We start from the raw sequence: 24,887 nt of genomic DNA, 5'->3' as shown, positions 1-24,887 counted from the left end.
AGTGCTTGGAGAAGAATAGCTATGGCTAATTGTGGTCATTTGGTTTTTAGAGGTAAATTATCTTGTTTTTTCTAGATCCTTCTCCATTTCCTCAGGATCTCTGTTGACATCAGGCCTGACCTCCCATGGGTGCTCACGGGCCACCGTAGCTACCGTATTAGATCACTCAGTGAATGAGCTCCTTTGGTGCATGAAATGGTAATGTCTACATAGTGCAGCGGGGAATCTGTTACAGAGATGGTAGGCAGGTTCACATGAAACACCACCGTGAAGGGGCTGGTGGTCAGCCCTGGCATGGGTCCCTTTATGTTGAGAATCTAGAACACCTCCATATGGACCCATCCCTGGGCAGTGAGAAAGCTAAACTTTTTTTTTCCTGACAGGGTCTCACTATATAAATCAGATGACCAGACTGGCCTCACAACCAGAGATCTGCCTGCTTCTGCTTCCCAAGCATGCACCACCATGCTTGGCTATACATCTTTAAATGTTGGAGATTAAATTGCAGATCTGCATATGAATTTTACTTTTTGCCGTGCTAAGAATTTTATGCATACTATCTCTACCACTGAGTTGCATCCCAAGCCCATCTCTTAGTCCATTTGACAAGTGTATTTATTTGTAAATGTAGGTATGAAATTTGCTTCGCTCCCGAGTTTTAATAATGGATCAGCTTACTAAGAGAAGGCACTGTCCATCTGCCAGGTGCCTAGTGAGTGGCCACCACTCCATATAAAGAAAAAGATGACACAGAGGTAGAGGCCAGCCTGAGTCAATGGGAAGCTTGACAATAAGGTCAGTTCCTCTTAAGTTGACCTTTCACTTCTGAGGATGTGTTCAGAGAGGTGACAGGGAAGACCCAGGTCCCTCCACATCACCAGGAAAGAGAAGAGACAAGGAAATTGATGTAGATACGGGGCCTCCCACCAGGTGGAATGAGGACCCCCACCTCCATTGGAAGCACGATATGGACACAATCTGAGGAGGAGTGTTAAAATACAAGGGAAGGCTCCGAACAATCACTGTTTTTGTGTGTTTTGAGACAAGCTTAGCAGACTGGCCGCAGACTTACCATCTTCCTGTCTCAGCCGGCATGTAGGAGTGCATCACACCTCACATATTTTATATGCCGAGTGAGATTAAGTCTGGCTCCTATTGTGGGTTATATCACCCCGAATCCATATACTGATGTTTTAAATCCAGTATCTCAGGCCATGACTTTATTTGGAGTGGTTATCATACGTAACTAGTCAAGATAAGGTTCCCAGAAGTGTGGAGTGACCAGCAATGTGTGGCTGGTATTCTTACAACTAGGGGGTATTTGAGACAGACACACACACGAGGAGAAAATTTGTAAAGAAAATGGTAAAGACTGGGATAAAGTATCCTCAATCCAAGGATCAGCAAAGACTGCCAGTAACCTCCAGAGCCAAGGGGCAAGGACAGATGGCCCACAACCTCAAATGGAACCCCAGAACAACTTTACCTCAGGCTCACACCTCGAAGCAGATGTGTCTTTGTGGAAGCTACCCAGTCTGTGGTAGTTTGTTCTAACAGCTCTAGCAAGCACTTGAGGATGCAGAACTTGACAGCCTCGTGGGACAAACACTTGGATTTCACCTCAAGAGTCAAGACATCTATGATGAGTAAAGCACACAGCAGACAGCCATTCCTCCTTCGCCACGTTTATTTGCTTCAGCTACTTAAGGCCCTGTAACTCTCATCTCAAGGACCCTGCAGCAGCCCACAGCCATGTTCGCTGCAGGCCCTTTCCAAAGGCTATGAAGAACTGAGTATTTCTACATGGAAGAGGCTCCAGTGTCCTTTGCACAGCCTGTGAGGGCAGTGCTCAGTATCTGTACTTTGTAGAGTAGTCCTTGGGCGACACCACCAGCCCCCGGCCTTTGCGGGCACCACGGTACACAGTCTCTATGATGTCCACCATTTCCTGCTTGTCTTCCATGGCCCAGTTGATCTTGTTGTTGTTGCCAGTGCCCAAGTCAATCATGATATGTTTGTTTCTGAAAGAGAAAAGAGCAGCAGTGCTCACAAGAGAATGCCACAAACAAGCCCATTTCCCCTGCTGTTCTAAGTGCCTATAATGTCATTTAAAGGCACAGACCATCAAGAGAGACCACAGTCCAAAGCTAGATAAAAACAAGTACTAAATATTATTCCCAGGGCTGGAGAGGTGGCTCAGAGGTTAAGAGCACTTGCTACTCTTCCAGAGGTCCAGAGTTCAATCCCAGTAACCACAGGGCAGCTCACAGCCATCTACAATGAGATCTGGTGCCCTCTTCTGGCGTGCAGGCAGAACAACACTGTATAAATTTTAAAAATTTTTTTAAAAAAGTTAAAAAAAGAATTCCCTAGGAAATGCAGTGCAGCAGGCACACACCCTTCATGCACTCTTCTGTGTTTCCTGTGCACTCATACATGTATTTTTTTTAATTTAGATTTTGGAGACAGGGTTTCTCTACATAGCTCTGACTGTCCCAGAACTCACTATATAGACCCATCTGCTTCTGCCTCCCAAGTGCTAGATTGAGGGCATGCACCACTGTGTCCTGTTGTTGTTGTTGCTTGGGGGGCCCGCCACCCAGCTCCCAAATAAATCACACAGGGAGACTTAGTCTTAATTATAAATGTTTGGCCTCAGCTTGGCTTGTTGCTAGCCAGCTTTTCTTAACTTTGAATTATCCCATCTATCTTTGGCCTCAAGGCTTTTCCCATTCTCTTACTTCTGTAAACTTTTTTTTTTTTTTCTTTTTTTGGTTTGTTTTAGAGACAGGGTTTCTCCATGTAGTTTTGCCTGGATCTCATTCTGTAGACCAGGCTGGCCATGAACTCACAGAGATCTGCCTGGCTCTGCCTCCCGAGTGCTGGGATTAAAAGCATGTGCTACTGCTGCCTGGCCTCTTCTGTAAATCTTACTCTTACTCCGTGGCTTGCTGTGTAGCTGGGTGGCTGGCCCCTGGAATCCTCCTCCTTCTCTGGCTACTTCTTTTTTTCCTCCCAGATTTCTCCTTCTATTTATCCTCTCTGCCTGCCAGCCCTGCCTATTTCTTTCTCCTGCCTCACTATTGGCCGTTCATTCTTCATTAGACCATCAGGTGTTTTAGACAGGCAAAGGAACACAGCTTCACAGAGTTAAACAAATGCAACATAAACAAAAGTAGCACACCTTACACTAATATTCTACAAGTGTCCTGAAATTGTGCATTCATATAGTAAGACTATAAAGGCCAAAAGACAGTTCTATCACTTGGAAAGACAAGTAGTTTTCCAGAGAGTTGCACTAATTTTCCTGAAAAAGCAATGTGTAACTTTTTCATGTTTTGCTCACAGGAACTTGGTACAGGTTTACCAAAAACCTTGTAACTGTTGAGTTGAGAATGGTGACCTTGCATGTCCTTGTCTGCTGTGACTGGGAAGCAAATAACCCTTCAGAGGACACATCCCCTCACCCCACTCCCTTAGGAACCTGGATTTGTACTTTCTGATGTTAACTCCTGTTGCACTTGCATGAATTTTTCCAAGTTGGCTAAAAATCTACTTTTTGGTTTAATTTTTCATTTCTACAGGATCAGGCATCCAGCTTCAGCTATAGTCCATGATCACGCCCCACTAGTTCTGAGAGCAGCGAGGAGGTTAGTTTGACATAATTTCTGCATGTCAAACATTTGCTCTCAGGGCAGCATTCCATATCCTCAATTAGCCCAGGAATGGGGCAGACACCCACATCACCTACCACCCACACCACAGCAGCCCTGCTGGGCTCCGTGGCTTACTCTCTGTGTATATTTGTGCTGAGCACACTCTACATGACCAGACTTTTGCATACCCGGAGCCCTGTGTAATCTAGACAGGTTCTTGATCAGTTATGTCTCTGGAAAGGTTCTGTAAAAAGAGGAGCCTGGCTTCTCATACTCTGTCCCAGTTCTGAGAGTGTGCATACTGGTGCATAAAGTGACTGCCATTGACCCTTGTTCTAGAACTTTGGGTTAGAGAGGGAAGAGGAAGTTTGTCTTCCTTTCTGAGTACACCATCTGTCTTAGAGACCTCAAATATGCCAGCTATGTTCCTATCTACACAACAGCATTCTTCCCTACAACCTTCTTTCTATGATGACCCCTCCTGTCCCACCTCAAGTGAGGACCTTGTTTCTCAAAAAGAGGAAAGGGGACTTTGGTTGCACACTGGGAACAACTGTGTCCCATGGTTGTATGAAAAGCAGAACTCGGCCATGATGTTCTTGTGTATCTAGTAGAGACTTGACTTCCAGACAAGCAAGTGCTGCCAGCTTCCTCACTGTCAGGAGGAGGAGGAGGAGATGAATAGGCACAGGACTGTTAGTGAGAAGATTAAATTCCCAGCCTCTGCAGATAAGAAGATGCTGAGATTCTGCAATGGCAGCTGAATATGTGGCACAGAAAAGGGACAAGGACATGGCCATCAGAACTCATGCTGAAGGCCTGGAATGACCATAGGTCAGAGCACTCACACACAGGAGAACAGTGGGTGTGTCTCCCAAGGGCGGGTGGCCTTCCCAGTCTACAGAAGGCATCTGAAGCTGGAACATCATTTCCTATTCAGAAGTCACCCAGTAGAGGACACCTCCTCTGCTTAACTTGCACCTCGAACTGTGAAGGACAGAAAGGGCTGGAGAGGAGAAGAGAATGGCACCCACTGTGGTTGCAGGAGGCTGGTCAACCTGCTCAGTTACAAGCACCAATCACAAAGAAGGGGACTTGGTCAGACCCTTCCAGAGGTAAAACACAGCTAGGAGGGTAACAGCAAGCCATATTACCTAAGAAGCTCATGGAGCTCTACCGTGTGTGTGTGTGGGGGGGGGGGGGGCGTTTCCACCCATTTCCTCTGAGCCAGAACTACTGGAGGCCTCACTTATGTCTCAGCTTCACAGAAGCAGAGACAAAGGGGCTTTAGAGCTGGGCTGTGCTTCCGCCACAGAACTCAACCATGCTGACTCGAGTGATCGGGACAATGAGGACTGTGAGTTGCTGGGTCCAGGCGTGGGAGCTTAAGGGGTCCTTGGAAACCCAGGAGAGAGCCTGCTTTGCTTATGGGAAGGATGATAATCTTGAGGAGTAAGAGGTAAAATCCTATGATACTTCCCTACGAGCCTGGCACATGATACTGCAGAGGAAATTCCCGACATGCATCAAGCTCCTCAGCAGCTGGCTTTAAAAAGGAGATTATCCCGGCTTACACAGGTGACTCTAGCCCTCCCTCCAAGAGGTGGAGCTGGAAGGCAGGACTGTATAAAAAGGACTCACTGTGACAGGCAATGGATGCTGCCTTATTGTGGTGGAGGAGCCTGGAGGAGCAGAGTGGCTCCCACCAACAGCACCAAGAAGCCTTAGACACCCCGAGGGGCTCCAGACAAGTCCACAGCCTACACGTCAAACCTGTGAGGCTCTGGCAGGGACTCAGTTGGCCCTGCTTACCTCCAGAACTGTAAATTCATAAATGAGAGCCAATTCACACTAAGTCTCTGTACAAGGTGAAACACACAACCCTGCTTATCAGTCTGGACACTACTTTTGGAGTTCTGTGACTATACACCAACTTCTTTAGTAATTATATATAGGAAAGACTTTTGACGAGCAGTGCCAATGTCAAATGGAGATGTCTTTCCAAATCTCCAGCGGAGTGTTTGAGATGATGAAACAATCTTGGATTGTATAAGCAAAGTAGTTAAGTTCAGGTTTTCTTGAGTGTTATTATCAAAGGACACCAAATAAAGTCAATGATAATATTTAACAAGTGAAGTTACTTTTTAAAAGGTTTATTCATCAGCAGATTTTCTCTGAAGGCATCTTAAATGCCAGTAAGAATGTCTTCCATTTAATTAGACTTCACACCAGTTTCTGCATTATATTTCCAATGTGTAATTTGTTACTGAGTGAATGTTAAACCTGGAATTGCTACTTTGGAATCATTTCAAAGATTCACACTGACTGCCTAAGGTAAAATGCACGACCGACTTCCTTCTAAACCAGAGCCTCTGTCCAATCAAACCCCAAACCACAGTATCCCACGTCAGTGACAACTTCAAGACAGCATACCTGAAGAAAAACATGACAGTACACGGGTCATATAACTCATACATCTTGTTGAAATCAGGTACTTCTGTAATATCCACAAGATAAATAACTGCAAAATTTTTAACCTAGAAAGAGATTAAAAAAATAAATAAATAAATAAAAACAAATTGGCTTTCATTTCATAAAAGCAAATTAAAGCGAAAACAAGACTCTGTGTAATTGGGCATTTTTTCAAACTAGTTATTAAATATTTGTCCCATAGAGCTGACAGACGAAAACCGCAGAATGCTGCCAGGATCCCGGCTAGTGCTACTTACAGCTGCAGCATTTCCAAGTCACTTACAAATTAAATTTGTCTCAGGCATCAAGTTAATAGTCCTGCAGAAAACGTCCACAGCCCTCTCACTCACTCACCAACAAGCCACATGCATTTTTATCAGTTTGTACTTTGACAAATACTCATTACATGCATTAAACATGCCTATAAGACTCAATCATCCATTCTCCCTAATTGCTTTTGCTTCAATGCTTACAAACACTGACAGTTACTATCCCATGAGCTAAACTTTCTATTTTGAAGAATTTTCTAGTCCAAATTCATCAGTTCAGAAAAAATAAAACCACGAGATTAAAATCATCTTAAATCCCACTCAGAGGCAACTGCTGTTAATATTCTTGCGAAGTTCTGCCCCATCTCTCCTAGGTACATCTAAAACTACACCATTTTAACAAAACATGGTCACACTCATCTATGTCCTGCTTCTACTGTAGGCATTCTCATGTAAATTTCCAGAGACATACTTCATTTTTTTAAGACAGGCTGGCCTCGACCTGCTGTGCAGCTAAGGATGACCTTGAACTCCTGTCCGAGTGCTCAGACTACAAGCTGACCTCAGCCCTGGTTCAGTGACACTGGAACTGGAACCCAGGGCTTTGTGCATGCTAGGCGAGCGAGCATTCTAACTGAGCCGTATCTTTCGCCTTCACCGAAAACTTCTGTTTTAGCTGCCATACTCCATCCAATGGCTACACCATATTTTGGCACTCTATGGTTATTTTCTTCCTGAGGTTCTAGGAGTATCAATAAATCCACCATGCAAGTTACCTTTAAATTTATGTACATACTTCACGATTTCCTAAGGATAATTCTTAAAACAGCCTTAGACCCAGAGTAGGATTTCTTCCTTAAAAATGCTCTGTGCCCTGTAAAGGCACAACTTAGGAATGTCATAGTTGAACTGTGTCCCAGGAGTCTAATTCTTAACCCCCAAACTGAGAAGTGATTCCAGAAAGAGGGTCACGGCAGATGAAGTCAGTCAGGGTCAAGATGAGGAGGTGGGCCCCAAGTCCATGACTGCTCTCTATTCATAGGGACAAGGTTACATGACAGCCACTGGGAAACATGTGGACTGGAGACATATATACAAGCCAAGGACATCAGTGACAGGTTGAAATGACCAGGAGTGGCACCAACAACCAACCTCCTTTCCCATTTTCCATTCACCCTATTAAGAACTTTAAGTTAATTCTCGAGGGTCTGTGTGTAGGGATGAGGAGGTCAGAGGGCAACTCCAGGAGCCAGGTTCTTCCTTTCACCACGGAGATGCCCAGACGACTGAACTCAGGTCATCAGGCTTACGGGGCAAATGCTTCTACCTGCTAGTAAGCCATCTTGCTACACACACACACCCATTCTGGAACATCTTGTCTCATTTTCTCTTCACAAGAACCTTAAAAGGCTGCCCTCAGAGAGTATGTCACTAGCTGGCACAAGGTCATACACGAGTATATACCCAAGCCCGACTCCATGTTTTTCCTAAGTCGCTTTAACATCCCCGAAGCGTCAATACTGTTGACTTGGTATTCAATTGATTGCTCAACAGGTAAGGGCTCTTGCCCTCATGCCTGACCACCTCAGGACCCTTGCAACCCACATGATAAGAGAACCAACTCCCGCCGGGCGGTGGTGGCGCACGCCTTTAATCCCAGCACTCGGGAGGCAGAGCCAGGCGGATCTCTGTGAGTTCGAGGCCAGCCTGGGCTACCAAGTGAGCTCCAGGAAAGGTGCAAAGCTACACAGAGAAACCCTGTCTTGAAAAACCAAAAAAAAAAAAAAAAAAAAAAAAAAAAGAGAGAACCAACTCCCAAGTTGTCCTCTGGCCACATTTGTGCTGTGGCACACCCACAACACAGGATTTTCCATGTCCTGTATGTTTGGGGTTTGTCTGAGAAAGGTCTTTTTATATAGCTCAGGATGACCTCAGATTTGCTGTGGAGTTCAAGATGATCTTGAAGAGTGCAGGGATTACAGGTATGCACTAACCTCACCTGGCTAAGAACACTTAGTGCTTTCCTCCTTCTGTGGCACTGCCGATTGAACCCAGGGCCTCGTGCCTACAAACGAGGCAAGCATGTTACCACTGAACTTATCTCTGGCATTTCCCATTTTCCATTTTGAAACAAGGTCTCACCAAATTTCCCTCACTGACCTCAATGCACTTGAACTCAGGCCCTGAACTTGTGACCCTCCTGCCCCAGCTTCCCATGCTCTGAGATGGCAGGCATGCACCATTATGCCCATTTCCTTATTTCTTAATATGACTAGTGTTCTTAAAACCTACAGATGGGCGTATGCCCTAGTGACAGAGTGTTTGCTCTGTATGCAAGATCCCAGGTTCAATCCCCAGTGTGCTCCCCCACCAAGTCACCTGCAAAACACAAACCAAACTCTCAACTTCTCAGCTGGGAAAGTAGGCCAGGGTGCAGCACCTGCCTAGCATATGCAAAGCCCTGGGTTCGACCGACAGAACCACAAAACCCCCCACCCCGAATCCAGCTTAAAAAATTTATGGTGAATATGGCATCTGGGATCTGCTTCCAATGATACAGCACAAAGGCAAGCTAGAGAACACCACACTGACAGCATGACAGGCATTCACTGCACTCTATTGTTGGTAGCATTTTGAAAATTGGTAAGGAAATTAAATGTACCACCAGTGAGAGTTACACTTAACAAGGACTCCACTTGTCTTTAGCTTTAATGGAGACCTTAAACATGGTACATGGTGCACTGTGCATGTGTGTGTTCCACTGTCTACATATCATGGCACATAAGCGATATGTGCCGTGTACATGTCATGCATGCCATGGCGCATGAAGGATGTGTGTACATTACCATCTGCAGATCACGGTGCACAGGGATGTGTGCTTTTCTCTTAATCACTCCAGAAACCCTTAACATTGTGCCCTCAGACATCATGCACACACCTTAGTTGGATCTCATTCTCACTGAAAGTATTTCTGAAACTCTGCTTTCCCATCATATCCATATTAAAACCATCAGCCCGGTCACCAGGAGCCAGCTTTCAAAGTAAACATACTCTATTCTGGTTTATTTAAAAATAAAATAGCTCACTACAAAAACTGAGGCCACAGAATCACCAGATTAAGAGTGGACACTGCAATCCATTTTCTCTTCAACATGCTCAGGATCAAACACACAGTTAAGTACCAACCACACAACCATTTAAATATGGGGCATTTAATGACCAGCAAGAGCCGCTGACGGAATAAACACCAACCTGTTTTAAGATACCAGTGTTTCTCCTGTCTTCAAGCTTAGCCTGGCCCACCATCATTAGACAAAGGCTTCATGTCAAACACATACTGTAAGGACTTCCATAAACATTTCAGGGCAGATTAGCTCAAAAACGTCTACTATATGCAAGGAACTTGTTACTCATGGATTCTAGTTCAACAGTCTTGGAGAACTTATTAGTATTTCACATACAAAATCAAGGCTCAAAAAGATTGTTATGTGGCCCCAAGACCTATGGAAAATAGCAGAGCTGAAACTGGACCCAGGTCTGTCCCAAACACCTCTGGATGAGATTTCCTGAGCTGAGTCATGAAGAAATTGTTCTGCTTAAAAAGGCAGAGCTAGAATTGCAGAGGGTGGGAGTCATTCATGTAGAAAGAACTCTGCCTATAAAGACAAAGACACATCCATGTGGGAGGCAGAGCCAGGCAGATCTGTGTTCAAGGCCAGCCGAGTTCCAGGGCACCCAGGACTACAGAAAACCCCCATCTAGAAACACCAAAGTGGGGGGCTGGGAGAGAGTGGAGACAGACACAAAAGAGCAGCCAAATCCCATCATCTAGCTCCTGGATGGGAAAGCAAAACTAGGATTTCTTCTCGGGCCAGCGTGCAAGGGCCCTGCACACTGGCTGGGTTCACAAGGTATCCAAGTCCAGTTGGTACAAAATGAGCTTAAGAAAACTAAGCATCGGAACAATGGCTCAAAGGCTTGAGATGGACTTGACGCTGGGCTGGGGAAGACTACTTTACAGCCACCATTTGCTCCCAGCAGGGCCCAAGCACAGATGGTATTGGTGCTGGTGCTTTAATGTTTGTGTGGAAGCCCTTTGCAGAGTAAGTGTGTGTGAGGCCTGCACTGTAATCTCCAACACCAAAACCCAACCATAAGGCCCCTGTGTTGAGGTCACTGAAAACTCAAGTCAGACAAGACTAAGAAGCTCTGCTGACTGACTCCTGGGCGGTCACAGATGACAGGGCAAAACAGGGAAAAGCTGCATAAAAAGTTCTGAGGTGAGGAAAACCCTAGAGACAAGACAGGGAAGAATGAAGAGGTGGGCAGGGAAGGAAAGCATCCTTCAGCCTTCACTCCCCTGTTCTATGGGGTGAACAGCAAACATGGATCTGCTGTGTTTTTTCCACGGTCCTAGAGAGCCTGAAGACGAGGGGCTAAGGTGAAGACATTCACAAGCCAAAGCTCCAGTTCCCTGGCAAGTTCTTCTCTTTTAAGACAAGGTCTTACTGTGTAGTCCTAGCTGGCCCAGAACTCGCTCTGTACATCAGACTGGCTTGGAATTCAAGGAGATCTGCATGCCTCTAGCTCCAAAGTGCTGGGATCAAAGGGGTGTGTCATCACACTATTTAATCTTAAGTGTCACAGAGCAGAAATACTCCACATTTCATAGGCATTACAACAAAGTTAAAATTTAAATTATCAATAAGAAAAGGACTAACTCTGTCTTCTACAGTATGAACTGCTAATCCAATGAAAGGTCAGAATACCTTTCAGAGTGGGGATTATTTAGACATCTAGACTCTCCAGTGCCCCAAATAAAATAGAAACTGGTAAGAGGAACCATGTCCTCTCAAAAATGAAATCCTCATCTGTTTTATAAATAAGCACACAAATATTCTAATTCAACATTCTCTCATAATTCTTCACACCAGATGCTGGCTTATGGCAAATCTTTTTAAAAGGCCTTATTTCCTATTCTTCACTCAATAAGGAAAGGGCAGGTCATCCAGAAGACAGTGACATCACAGGGCCTTTCCCCTTCCTTTGTGTCACAGCTTTGAGATCAACCCTGAACCCTAAGGGTGGAATTTGTTACCTCCACTGAGGGGGCCTTGGGACCAAACACAGAGTACTAGGTAAGGATTAACCAATGAATTCCCACAACAAACGTGTATTCCTTTCTAGTATTTTTATTTTTTTCAGGCTAGAGATTACAATTTGATTTCTGCTTGAGTAGAAGTCCGATACCTAGCGCCTTCTCCCACTGGGAAAGGGAACATTCTTCAAAAGGAGGGAGGGCAGGGCCAGGCAGTTTCCAGACAGAGAAAGCAAGACGAAGTAACTTCCACCAGACAGAGGCAGAGGGCATAAGGACTGACTTGACGGTCAGTCCTGCCTACTCAAGAATGAAAACCCAGAAAAAATAATGGCAAACGCTGAAAGCTGGGGAGCTTCCCAAGTTGTCCGTACTTCCTGTTTGGCATTCTAGGGAAATCTCCAGGATACATACACACGGTCAGTGCAGGACAACCGCAAACAATACAACAGCAGCTGGAAGCAGCCAAGGAAGGTGCTGCGATGGCAGGCCTCGAGATTCCCTGGCTCCTGCACAGAGGTTCTGTGTCCAGGAGCGCCTTCATGATCAACAGAGGCTATGTGCAAGGCTGCTGCTAAGCGCTGAAAATGAGAAGCCATTGACCACTGTGAGATGACCCCAGAGTAGGTAGAGAGCACAAGCAGGTCCCCCGGAAACGTGTGTTTTAGCCAGGCTACAAGACAAGAACCGTGCTGCTCCAGCAGGCTTAGGGGGTGGACTCCAAGTCTTGCAAGCTGTCCTGGACATCAGTGCTGTCTTTGCTGTCACGGCCACTATCCTCTCCGACCAGGTTCTCCTGCTGACAGGCCTCTTCAGAACCAGGTGTGCTGCCCTGGGTCTCCTTGGAGCCCAGGACCACGTATCTGCCCTTCTTCAGCACCAGCTGACGTCTCAGCTCATCTGCCATCTGGGAGAGATCCCGCTTCATAGCATAGGCATCTTCTCCATCTGCATAGTACTTGGGCTCCACCTCACTAACCTGGAAGTTCAGGGTGTTGGAGTAAAGGTGCAAGGCTGCTCGGTTGCTCTTCCTGACATGCAGGGATACATACTTAGCGCTGAAGTTCTCAATCATGGCCCGTGAGGCCTGGTCCATCAGCTTCTGGGCCAGGCCAAGGCGCCGATGGGAGCGTTTCACAGCCAATGAGGTGATGTGTCCATGAGGGACATCATCAGGATCCTCTTCCATTTTGGCCAGCACATAACCCACGATCTTCCCATCCTCATCCTCAGCAATGTAGGAGAGCTGGGGCCAAGAGAGGCCATGATAGAAATAGTACTTCATCTGATAGTTCTCAGGAAGGCAAAGGAGGTTGCAGTGTTGCATGTTCATCAGGTCATCTGGCCGAGCCCGGCGGATGTTCATATTGGCAGCAGAGAGGCCTATCAGACTCGAGAACCAGAGAGGATGCCACGGAGCACAAGCGACACCAACCGCGTTTGCCTCGAGGAATTGACACAAAGGTGTATTTCAAAACTCAAGAAACACAGCACCGTCATTATAACTGTACCTTTGAAGAATACGATTTAACAGGCAGTCCTGGCTACGGAACCTTAATGTAATGACATGATCTTAACTCTGTACTCAAGCTTGAAGAGGCTCTCATCCATAAGACCTTGGGAGCAGGGTCTTGGCAAAGACTGGTCCTTCTGGTGAGGATGGGTTCTCTGTCTATGAGGCTATCTATATACTCATGTGACAATTAGGTGAGAAAGTACTAGGATAGCATCAGACCTCCCCTGCTAACTTCTGCACCTTCTTGGATTCTATCTGCAACAGCAGTGTGTGCAAGCTACCTCAAAATAGGGGCTGCTTGCACTCTGGCTCTTGCTTCCAGGTGGGCTAGAATATAAACTCAACAGCACTGTTTCTCCTGCTACTCACTGTCCACCCATTTATCAATTTGCAGTTCACTAAGATTTCCACTCCTGTTTTATATAAAACAGATTAAAGTAGATGTCCACTACTTTTTTCTCCAATAACCGTTTTGAAAAATATAAAAATAAATGGAAAAATATTGCTGTATATATGCTCTGTATATTTATTTCCCACAAGTTATGGGACTTTAAAAAGCATGGGCAACATCTGTATGTGCTTCCTAACAAGCTTGTGTCTGGGCAGAGAAGTTTTTCACAAGCTCCACAATAACACCAAAGTCCACACTCTGCTGTGTCTGAGACTCCCTGACAGCATTCTTTAAAAGCTCTATAAACATTATTTGTCTTGTCAGTTTTCCAAAATTTTATCTTGTGTACATTTATATTCATGTGTGTATATGGTACAGACATGCCATAGCACATGTGTGGAGGTCAGAGAACAACTTGTGGAGCTGGTTCTTTCCTTACTTGGATGTGGGTTTCTGTGTGGCCTCCGTCTGCTGAGCCATCTCACCAGCCACAATATATGTTTCTTTCAGAACATGCCATTACATGTCAATATATCCCAGAAGATATTTTAAATGCTATTTATATGGACTTTTTAAACACACAAAACTAACTGAATCATTATTTTTGTGTTGTCACAGTATTAAAGGGATACTAATTCCTAGAGTACTTTTGTAGCAAAGTATATTCCCACCCGATGGGAAAGAGATCACAGGTTCATGAAATAGTCTCTCTTCAAAGTCGCATGTAATCAGCTTTACCGAGAACTTACTCAGTAAGCTCCCGATCTTTAAGGATACTTGCTCCCTACTACCTTCCTTCCTTAATTATTTAATTCAAAACTATTCCAGCATCAGGTGGAGGTGGGCACTGCAAGCAGCACACTGGCTAATGAACACATTCTAGGAGAAATGGGACACTCAAGTCCAGCCTGAACACATGGAACTTTTACTCACTTTAAAACAGCTGGGATATCCAAACAGGACTCATACAAGATGAGAAAGATCTCCCACTATCTTCCATTTCTGCAGAGGGAGATTTTCAAATAGTTATACTGTTCTTTATACTAAAATCTTAAAATTTCAAAATTTTTGTTCCCCCAGTTTCCAAAAATATGAATTTATATTTTGCCATTATACTAAGAAAGCAAAACATTAATAGTAGTCTTTTTAATTTATTTCAAATTACATTTTTTAATAACTATACTAAAACACAGTATTAAAGGCTTATTAAGGATATGGAAAAGGATTACTCAGTGATTAGAGAGCTTGTAGGGCACAAGTTCAGAACCCCAGAAACCCACATAACTACCAAGAAGGTGTGATGGCCTTTCTGAAATTCTAGTCTTAGAGGTGAAGACAGAGGACCCCCTAGGATCACGATGGCTAGTAAGACTAGCCTTAGTGACAAGCTCTAGTTTTAAGCAAAGACCCTGCCTCAATGGATAATGAGGTGGAAGATGGACTGAGGATTATTGCTAACAAATACCTTGGGCCACCATCTGTGGTGGTGGCGGTGGCGGTGGCACACACACACACACACAAAATGGAAAAATAAAAGGAAACTGGAGGACATAGCCCACCTGCCTAGCATGCTAGCACCAGAAAGTTTTAAAAAAAAGGGAAAAGTGGAGAAGTTATTAAGAATGTAATCAAGGCTGGGCAGTAGTGACACACGCCTTTAATCCCAGCACTAGGGAGGCAAAGGCAGGAGGATCTCTTCGACTTTGAGGCCAGCCTGGTCTACAAAGCAAGTTCCAGGACAACCAGGACTACACAGAGAAACCCTTTCTTGAAAAACAAAAGACTATAATCAAATTTAGGACAAAAGAAAATGCAATTTAAGAGACCAAAGAAAATATTTTAAAATGAGACTAATGTGCCCACTAGCAAATACAACACATGTCTAGTAGAGCTGACAGTTCCATCTGCACCTGACACAGTACAACGAGAAAAGCAGAGAACACTTCTGGCAAAAAAAGTTCTACTTAGCTGGGAAAAGCCAAGAGCATCATCATACCCAGCCATCCTGACAGGAAACCCCACCGAGGCTGCTCATGCCTTCTCAGGTGAGGACAGTTAGGGAACAGCTGTCCGTAACCGACAGACCCAACAGCGCAGACTTGCTTTTAGTGCTGCTTCAGAGAAGTTCAGCATCTGTTGACGAAATGGATCCAACCACCTCATTCTTACCTCTAGCCCTGACTGGCAAAACAGCCAGCATGGGAGAGAAATGTTCTCTCAGCCCTCGCCACACCCTCAGGTCTTCACTGTCCTGGAGTCCAAGAGGAACAGGGCAGGGATGGCTGAGAAGAATTCCCTGGGTCCCACCCTCTTTAACAAGGCTTCCTGTGCCCGGCCCAGACCAACATCCCTGAAGACACCTGTGATGACTAAAATGTCAGAACTGTCCTCTATTGTTCTCTCCTAAACCCAAAAGCAGAAACCAACCCACGGAGAGCCAAATAATGTTGCCTCTCCTACTTATACACACACCTAGGTCTTCCTCCAAAGAGTTTCTTTGGTATGGTGATTGTGGTTCAGTGGTAGAGCCCTTGCCTGGCACGTCCGAGGCCCTGGCTTCACTTGCAGCACAGTAAATGAAGTAATAATGCTATGGGGGAGCCATTTGGAGGACAAGAATTACTGCAAGCCAGCTTACATTAGCATCCGTGAGAGGGAAAAGTTTCAGCGTTTCTGTGAGTGTTTATTCTTTAAAACAAACTCTCAGGTTAGGCAGGGCGGCAAATGCCTTTCATCCTAGCACTGGAGGTGAGGAAAAAGGAGTTAGGGATGTCTGTAAGGTCTACAAAAGTTCCAGAGCTACTTAGGGAGGCCCTGTCTCAAGACAATAAAAAATAAGAAAGAAAACAAAAGACTATTCAAATTACTCATGGAATAGTATCACTAAATGTTTTATTACTTTACTGTCTTTGTCACTGGCCCTATTGTTACAATTACAATTGTTACAAAAGTCTAAGTAAGTTATCCTAAAACTGTTAAAAGGAACTCACAGAAAGAGAATAAACCTCCTAACCAAAGTGCTTTGGAGCTCAGGCCTATAATCCCAGTACTTGTGATGAGGCAGAGAATGAAAAAAAAAAAGTTCAAGGTTACCCTAGGCTACACAATAAATCCGCTGCCCCCTCCTCTTGCAAAAGAAAAAAAAAATTAAAAAGTTTACCACAATATTAACCTAGAAGTTCTGATTTATAAATACAATAAAGTACCAAGGAAAGGCCAATCCTGTTAAACTAGGCTGCTTAAGTATGTTTCAAAACTCTCAAATTCATTCTGTTCACTATACACACCATACAGTAACTCTGTGTTTTGTTTTGTTTTGTTTTGTTTTGTTTTGGGGGGGGAGAATGGGTCTTAAGTCCTGACTGGCCTGGAACTCAGATCAGTCGGCCTCAGCTTCCAAAGTGCTGGGAGTAAATGCTTGTGCCGTTGCACCTGGCCCTAGTAAATTCTTTAGGAAACACTATCAAGGTCCACAGTGGTGCACACCTGTAATCCCAACACTCTTAAGAGGCTGAGGCAGGACGGTGATGAATTCAAGGCCCGTCTCGATTATATACAAGACCTATCTCAGAACAATTCTCTTCCCCAATCATCACAACAAAATTCATCATCACAACGAGTCATGTACTTTAGGAGGGCGATCATAAATCTCTTCAAAGTTTAAGAAACCGACTTTCTGGCACAAACCTTCCCCGTCCGTGTTCATGAACCCTGTCTTTCCCTTCTGTGGGTCAATGGGTGTGTATGGAACACGGGACTCCGGCTTGAATCTCGCGTCCCAACCGCGCTGCAGGCCGGCAGGCGGGCAGGGCCCAACAGGGCGAGTCCCGCACATGCGTTCGTTACCTTTTCGGCGATGCTGTACAGAACCTCGTCCATCTTCATGCAAGTGGGGTCCCAGTCGTGTCCGAAGCGAATGACGACCACGCGGTCCTCCTCGGAAAGGATGGCCTGGTCTACCTGCCAGCCATTGTGCAGATGCGGGAGCATGTACGACATCCTGAGCGGGCCTGCGCGGCCGGGTGCCGCGAGCTGCCTGCGGGTGCAGAGAACCGTGAGCTCCGCGGCCCCACCCGGGCCCCAGGACCCCGGCCCGCACCCCGGACTCTCCGCCTGGGGCCCCACTGCGAACCCCGCAGGCCCACGCCACCCTCAAACCTCCACTTGCGGCCCAGGGCCCGAGGCCTGCGCCGGGCCTCGGCTCGCCCCGGAACCACACCCCTGGACCTCCATCTCCACAGGGGGCCGTACCCCGGCGGCCCCAGTCCCAGGGGCCCACGCCGGGCAACCTCTAACCTCGTGAAAGCCCACGCGGCCCGACCGCCTGCTTCTCCTCGCCCGCCTGCGACTCCTCGCCGGACCAGCGCCTCCCGCGCCGCGGACCCCCCGGGCGTACGTGCTGACGTTTTTTTCTATCGCTGCTGCGCAGGCGCGGGCGCACGCCTGGCCCGCGCGCATGCGCGGTGAGGACGCGGGAGGGCCTTAGGGTCTCTCGGCTGCCCTCATCCAGGCTGGTTTCCAGCGTCTGCACCCGGCCTTGCGGGCTCGCCTTCTTGGTGGATGGGTGCCTGAGCCCTAATCCCGGCCCATCCTGGTTAGCAAGCGCTCCAGAGCACGGCCGACACCCAGATGTCCCCATTTCAGAACGCACCTAGGGTTGCGGGTGGTGGTTTGCCTCTACTTTTATTATTTTTATTGTGCTGGAACCATCCATGCCCCTGATCGTTTCCGAAGGCCTATCTGTGCACTCTTGTGTAAAATCTCCTCTTTCAGCGCCGTCAGACGCTCCTCTGAATATGACCAAGGTTTTTTTCCCCTCTGCCTTAGCCTTGAAGTCAGTTTTCCTTGGCTTCAGCCATTATCTTCCTCCTAGTTTCTCTTTCACAGATCCATCCCTCTTCCCCAGTAATGGTCCATAGTTCATAATAGAACGCCTTTTCCTCCCTACAAGGCTGTGTCGCAGTGTTGCTGAACCATCTTCTTAAGCTTTTACAACTAGGATTGATTTTATCTGTGTGTGTATACATGCGTATTATATATATATAAATTTGTCACTTTAACCATTTACTGTCATTAAGTAGGAATACAGCAGGGCTGTGGTGGCACACGCCTTTAGTCCCAGCACTCGGGAGGCAGAGGCAGGTGGATCTCTGTGAGTTCAAGGCCAGCCTGGTCTACAGAGCGAGATCCAGGACAGGCACCAAAGCTACACAGAGAAACCCTGTCTTGAAAACAAACAAACAACAACAACAAAAAAGTATGAGTATATTTGTATTGTACAACCATCGCCACTACTCATCTCCTGATAACATTTAGAAATCAAAAAGCAGAGGCTGGAAAAATGGCTCCGAAGTGAAAAGCATTTTTTGCTCTTCCAGAAGACCCAGATTCGATTTTCAGCACCCACATGTCAGCTGACAGCTGTCCATAACTCCAGTTCCGGGGGATCCAGCATCCTTTTGTAGTCTTCTCAAGCACAAGGCACAAACAGTGCACTTACATGCCTGTAGACAAAACATTCATATACATAAAATAAAAAATAACCTCTTTTCTGTTTAAGTTCATTCTTGTGCTACATAGTATGTGTGAGGTCAGTCAGAACTACCTAAGATCCTGTCTCAAAAATAAATAAAAATAGTTTTTAAAAACACCAAAACCGGGGATGGAGAGATGGCTCAGAGTTTAAGAGCACTGGCTGCTCTTCCAGAGGTCCTGAGTTCAATTCCCAACAGCCACATGGTGGCTCACAACCGTCTGTAATGAGATCTGGCGCCCTCTTCTGGCCTGTAGACATACATGCGCACAGAACACTATACATAATAAATAAATAAGTATTAAAACAAAACTAGGGGTTTCAGATTTAGCTCAGTGGTAGAGCGCCTGCCTAGCAAGCGCAAGGCCATGGGTTCGGTCCTCAGCTCCGGAAGAAAAATATTAAAACTAAACAAAAAAAATACCACCAAAACTTTTATTGACATATACTGTATACATATATTCTAAATTTCACCCGAGTAAGGTTGGAGAACTGTGAAACTGAGATTACAATCAAATTTTAGGAAAAAAGTCACTCTTAAGAGAAAAGGCAATCATTTCCCATTTCTTCATCTTCTGGCAATCACTAATCTATATTCTGTCTGTAGACTGACCTATTTTAGACATTTCAAATAAGTAGAATTGTATAGCAGCCTTCCCAAATCTAGATAGCTTCAGGTTCTAAAGTCCATACATGTTGTAGCTAACATCAGTATTTCCTCTTATTACTCTCTAGTATTCCATTACATGCATATACCATTATATACTATTTCTCCCCTAGTCCATTGGCATTTAGGTTCTTCCCCCCCCCCCTTTTGTTGTAAATTGATTCTTCCTTTACATAGCATATCCTGATTGGAAGATCCAGTGTGTGCGTCAACTGACCACCGGGCACAGTACTCTGTCTGTCCCATGGCACTTCAGCTCAACACGAATCTCGTTGCTTGATGGGGCCCACTCCAACTGCGATCCTGTCCTTCGGCTCGTCTGTCTGGACATCTTGCACCTTGCCTCTATGCTTCTGTGTCTTGTCCCCACAGTCCATGGCTCTGTGGCTCAGCTATAATCCTCAGGTCAGCTTAAAGTCTCATACTGGAGACCCTGCAGCTTAGCTCTGAAATTCCAGCAGATCTCCAGCTGGATTTCTCCTATTTTCTAACCACTTCTATCTCCAGTAAGGCCTCTTTGAACTGTGGGACCTCTTTAAAACTTTCATAATCTCCATTAACCTACACACACACACACACTCCTTCCATGTAAGATATAATTTGAGATAAGAGTTAATAAGATTGGAGTAAAAGAACCTGTTTGTGTTTAAGCCAGGCAGTGGTGGCGCACACCTTTAATCCCAGCACTCAGGAGGCAGAGGCAGGCAAATCTCTGTGAGTCTGAGGCCAGCCTGGCTACAGAACGAGATCCAGGACAGGCTCCAAAGTTACACAAAGAAACTCTGTCTTGAAAAAGAAGAAGAAGAAGAAGAAGAAGAAGAAGAAGAAGAAGAAGAAGAAGAAGAAGAAGAAGAAGCTGTTTGCCAATAAGCAATAGGAATAGGAAACGAAGAGTACTTGGTGAAGAGTAGACAACAAAACCAACCCAGCTGCGGATCCCCTGCTCTTCAGCACACTCCTGCATCGGGGGGAGACACAGCTGTCCGTGTTTCTGGCATAGCATACCACAACAGCTGCTTTGCAGATGACTCTCTGAGTTCTGTTGTCCGTGTTATTGTCACCTGCATGGTTTTCATCCTCACCATCCAACACATCCTCTCGAGTCTCTGCCACACAGCCCAAACGTGTGGCTGCACCAGGGAGCCTGCTAAGCCCATGAGATAAGCCTTGAGGCACTTAAACCTTTAATTCATCACAAAGACAGTAATAAATATTGTTTTATTTCTATGGTGGAAAATGGTCACTTCCAGTACGTTTTGTTATCAGGAAGTTCAAAGTATGCCACCTCTGAACATGCTGCACTGATTTATCTACTATTTTGAATTAAAGCCATTTAAAAATGAGCAGGTACAAAAAAAAATTCCCTGACTTGTATTTTTTCTTAAAAGGAGATGAAATTCCTGTGTAAAGCTGTTCTTCTCAGCCAGGCATGGTGGGGCACACCTGTAATAGCAGCCCTTGAGAAGCTGAGGGTTAGGGTTTTAGGTCAGTCTGGGCTACAGAGCCCTCCCCTGAAGTGACAAGCCTGTCCTACCACTGTCACTGAGGACCGGGAGCGATTTAAACATTGCTAAAGGACCCTCCCATCCCCAGTACATCTCTAGGAGCTGACTGCTCTGGTCTAAGCCCTTGGGCCTGGCCATCCTGAGGCCCTACTGCTCTGTCCAATGCGGTGTGTGTGTGACTGGCCCTCTGCGGAGCTACAGTTCCTCACAGGGTTCATGCAACAGGAAACTTGGATTTAAAAACTTTGAATACTGTTGTAACCCACTAGGTTTCCTAGTGACCGTACCCAGCAGGACTGCATAAGAGGTTGATTGGACCATGGGCCTGGGTACCCGGTGTTTGTAAGGGTCTAACTAGCAAGGGAGAGGTCTTTTGCTCCACCCCTTGGCATTGTTATAAATAAACCTTTGGAATAAAGCTCTGGGCTGATTAATAAGGATCCAGGCCCACTCGAGTCTATCCTGTGTTTTTTCTCTGTTTTTTTTCCCCCTCTCTATTTCTAACTTAAGTCTCTTATCCCTCATTCCTCAAGAGTTCCTGGGGTAAATAAGTGTGGGGGCTGGTCCCACAGAATACCTTCCTCCTGATTATCTGGCTTGTGCCAGTTTAATTCTCCAGCCCAGATGGGAGACAGAAGTGGACTTTTGTGTGTCCTATTGTGACATGCGTAGATTGTCCTGAAATTTACCACTGGAAATAAATGTCATATCACTATTTGTTGGCATCAGAAATCCAGCAGCAGCTCTCATGAGGTTGAAGTCCAGGTGTGAGACAGGGCTGCCATTGTTTCCTGTCCCACGTGACTGACTGGTGCAGGTCTCTAGGCACAGCACAGCTTCTGCACCAGGAAGCTTCTGAGCATTCAGAAGGCTCACCCTGGAGATGACAGAGACAGAGACACAGTCAAAGAGGGAGGTAATGCTCAAGCAACTTATTGTAAAACAACCACCTGCATCTGTTTGCTTTTGAGACAGGATCTTGCTACATTGTCTGGGCAGGCCACAAATCCTGGGCTCAAGCTGTAACCAGAGTCATAGACTCTGGGAGCTCCAGCACATCAGTTCTAGCCATCTGCCCTAAAGAAAGCGAACGAAAACCGGCAAAGGGAGGGGGGGTGTAGGATTTCCATCAACATAGCTACGTTGGGAAGATGGAAATTAAACTATCAGCCCAGTGCTGTACTATTGATATGACTTTGTTTTTTCCTCAGATAGAGTCTCACGTAGCCCAGACTGGCCTTGAACTCACTATGGTGTAAGGATGATCTTGAACTCCGGATCCACTGGCTTCTACTTCGCAAAGTACTAGGAATGTAAGTGTGTGCACCATGCAGCATGAGCTTTAGATGTAGGGGAAGAATGGAGGCAATGCCAAGAGCTGTGACTGATTAAGCAGTCTTGATTAAACTGCAGTCTGGTTATTTATTCATTTTCTTAGTGTTTATTCTACAAGGTGGACTAAAGAAGTCCTCACGGCTTGAGGGGACAGCTAAGTTCCTCTGAGGTAACTGTTTGGGGGTAATCATCACAAAGTGATTAGTCCATGAGGGTCTGCTGTTCCTAGAATGCAGGGTGACTTCAGGTTAAGGACAACGACTTTTTGAGTCTTTCAGGTGACTTTTGGGGATGCCTGGACATTGCAAATATTGACACAAAATGCCTCAGCTCCTCTTATTTTTGTGCTCTAGTCTTGAAGCAGGATGGCAGGCTTAGTATCACCAACTTTTAGATAGACTGTCTTTGAGTGGCTAATGTGCTTATTTCAGAGCTACGCAGGAGCCTGAGTTTTAAGACAAAAGAGATGTAAAATACAGGCAGAGACGCCAGGCTTTCATCCTGCTTCTTCTTACCTTGTGGGCCAAGAGATGTTAGTGCTTTTCAGCAAAAGCAGTTATCTACATGCCCCTGATAAAGCAAACCCTCAGCCCCCTTTCCCGAAAGGACCACAGGTGTGTGTCACCATGCCCTCTGGCCATTTTTGTCCTTTTGAGCAAGTTTGATCACCTTACCTTTTGATCTACCAGTATTTACACTGGATGGTGAATTTAGATGGAACTACTTAGTGTAGAAGTTAGCTAAATACAGTTTTTCTCGTTAGTTTTCACTGATATATCTTGAGACTGAAGCTTTATCTCAAACTCCCAATACATTTGATCACTGATATCCACGTGATATATTTATATGGAAGTTATACCGTGTACCAATATGCCCTCAGTACAATTCAGTTTCACCACAGAGTAAGTTACTAAGAGTTACAAAGGATTTTTTCCTTTCTTTTTTTTTGAGATCTTATTCTGTAGCTCAGGCTAGCCCTTGAAGCAATCCTCTTACCTCAGCCTCCCAACGATTGGGATTGCACATATGAACCACCACAATGGCTACAGACATGTTCTAGACCTCTCCCACACAACAACCATTTGTCTCCCTATCATGTGTTACTGTGGACAAAGGTTGATACATCTGGCTATTTTTTTTTTTGAGGTGAGTGGGTGTTCCAAGTTAGTTTGGACTGTGGGGATATGACAGCAAGCCTTAACCTGTTGGCACTGTGTTATTGCCCACCCAGAAATGAACTGCTCTATCCCAGTCATTAGCCTGCTTAGACCTGAGTAATAATTTACACAGGCTCCCTGTGATGGCTAAAGAAACTTTAATATGGAGCCAAGCATCCCTTAAGAGCTGTTGACCTTTGCTCTGGAATGCCTGGGACATCCTAGTGGCCTGCAGGTGAGACAAGAATAGGAAAATAATGGGCTGTGGGGTATTAACAGCTGCCTTTGCTTCTGTAAAACTTACTTATCGCTGTGGGAAAAGGATGGAATGGTCTTTTTGTTTGCTCGTTTGTTTCCAGACAGGGTTTCTCTGTGTAGCCTTGGCTGTCCTGGAACTTGCTCTGTAGACCAGGCTGGCCTCAGACTCAGAGATCGGCCTGCCTCTGCCTCCCGAGTGCTGGGATTGAAGACGTGCACCACCACTACCTGGCAAGATTTATCTTTTTATTACTATATAGCAGAAAAGAAAAAAACAACTGAAGGAAGTAAAACAATTTTCCTGCCTAGCTTGCGGATTCTATGGATAGTTGTAATGCACACCTTTCTGATGCCCCTCTTTAAGACCCCACCTTAACGCCCCCTGCACAAGGCATGTTGTTTGGCTCTAAGGCTGCCGTCCTTCTGCTAGCAATAAGAATCAATTCATTTCATCTAAATTTGAACTGAGTCTAAGTCTTTGGTCTTTCCTAGTGGATTGGAGCACCACAGCGGGACAAAGCCAGTTACCCGTCCCTGTTCACAGGCTTGCTCTGGCATTGTTTATAATGTGCTGTCATGCACCAGGCGCTTTGGCTCCTATGGGAAAACATCAGTGTTCACACACATTCTACTGAGATAGAATAAAGTAGAAAAGGCCGATTATTAGAGTCTGGTGTGTGTGTGTGTGTGTGTGTGTGTGTGTGTGTGTGTGTGTGTGTGTGAGAGAGAGAGAGAGAGAGAGAGAGAGAGAGAGAGAGAGAGATTCACTTAAAGCATTGCTTGTATTAAAGCACTGTCTATTGCTGACCATGACTTCCCTTGCTACCTGGAACAGAATGACCTGGAGAAATAGCTAAAAGAATAGGTCATTGCCCTTAACAACTAACAACAAAAGCTCAGCCTGAAAACAGCAGGTTTAAATGAAAACGCTTGTTTTTAATTTGAATTTGGGTGAAAACTCTGGGTTAGATCTACTGATTCATGTTACCTTCCATCTTGTTAAATTCTATATGTCCCTGTACTAAATTTT

General features: G+C 45.5%; 2 protein-coding genes across 4 annotated transcripts; both read right to left on the bottom strand.

Moving 5' to 3' along the window:
- Window positions 1–1,669: 1,669 nt before the first annotated feature.
- On the bottom strand, window positions 1,670–17,809 carry Txnl4a (thioredoxin like 4A). Of its 3 annotated transcripts, none has more exons than XM_028871996.2 (4): window positions 17,699–17,808; window positions 17,249–17,438; window positions 6,090–6,193; window positions 1,670–2,021 (listed from the first exon to the last, which is right to left on the bottom strand). In XM_028871996.2, exons 2-4 carry the CDS (start codon window positions 17,399–17,401, stop codon window positions 1,850–1,852), a joined length of 429 nt encoding a protein of 142 aa, XP_028727829.1. In that variant the 5' UTR covers window positions 17,402–17,438; window positions 17,699–17,808; the 3' UTR covers window positions 1,670–1,849. The 3 variants fall into 3 exon arrangements, with proteins under 3 accessions (XP_028727829.1, XP_028727830.1, XP_028727831.1); XM_028871998.2 differs by lacking the exons at window positions 1,670–2,021; window positions 6,090–6,193 and adding exons at window positions 12,915–12,939; window positions 14,336–14,404 and having other exon boundaries at window positions 17,699–17,809; XM_028871997.2 differs by lacking the exons at window positions 17,249–17,438; window positions 17,699–17,808 and adding an exon at window positions 14,336–14,404.
- On the bottom strand, window positions 11,574–12,915 carry LOC114694906 (N-alpha-acetyltransferase 11). The gene has a single exon (XM_028871995.2). The coding sequence runs from the start codon at window positions 12,859–12,861 to the stop codon at window positions 12,202–12,204; it is 660 nt and encodes a 219-aa protein (XP_028727828.1). The 5' UTR covers window positions 12,862–12,915; the 3' UTR covers window positions 11,574–12,201.
- Window positions 17,810–24,887: the final 7,078 nt, after the last annotated feature.

The sequence above is a fragment of the Peromyscus leucopus genome, chromosome 19 (assembly GCF_004664715.2).
Source record: "Peromyscus leucopus breed LL Stock chromosome 19, UCI_PerLeu_2.1, whole genome shotgun sequence".
Classification (NCBI taxonomy): Eukaryota; Metazoa; Chordata; class Mammalia; order Rodentia; family Cricetidae; genus Peromyscus; species Peromyscus leucopus.
The sequence above is the reverse complement of the archived record's forward strand: the minus strand, read 5'-3'. Positions and strand labels throughout refer to the sequence as shown.

Coding starts and splice junctions, on each gene's coding strand:
- LOC114694906 (XM_028871995.2), bottom strand. CDS start 12,861: ATGAACATCCGCCGGGCTCGGCCAGATGACCTGATGAACATGCAACAC.
- Txnl4a (XM_028871996.2), bottom strand. CDS start 17,401: ATGTCGTACATGCTCCCGCATCTGCACAATGGCTGGCAGGTAGACCAG. Junction 6,194..17,248: donor TGTACAGCATCGCCGAAAAG/GTAACGAACGCA, acceptor ATCTCTTTCTAG/GTTAAAAATTTTGCAGTTAT. Junction 2,022..6,089: donor ACTGTCATGTTTTTCTTCAG/GTATGCTGTCTT, acceptor TTTCTCTTTCAG/AAACAAACATATCATGATTG.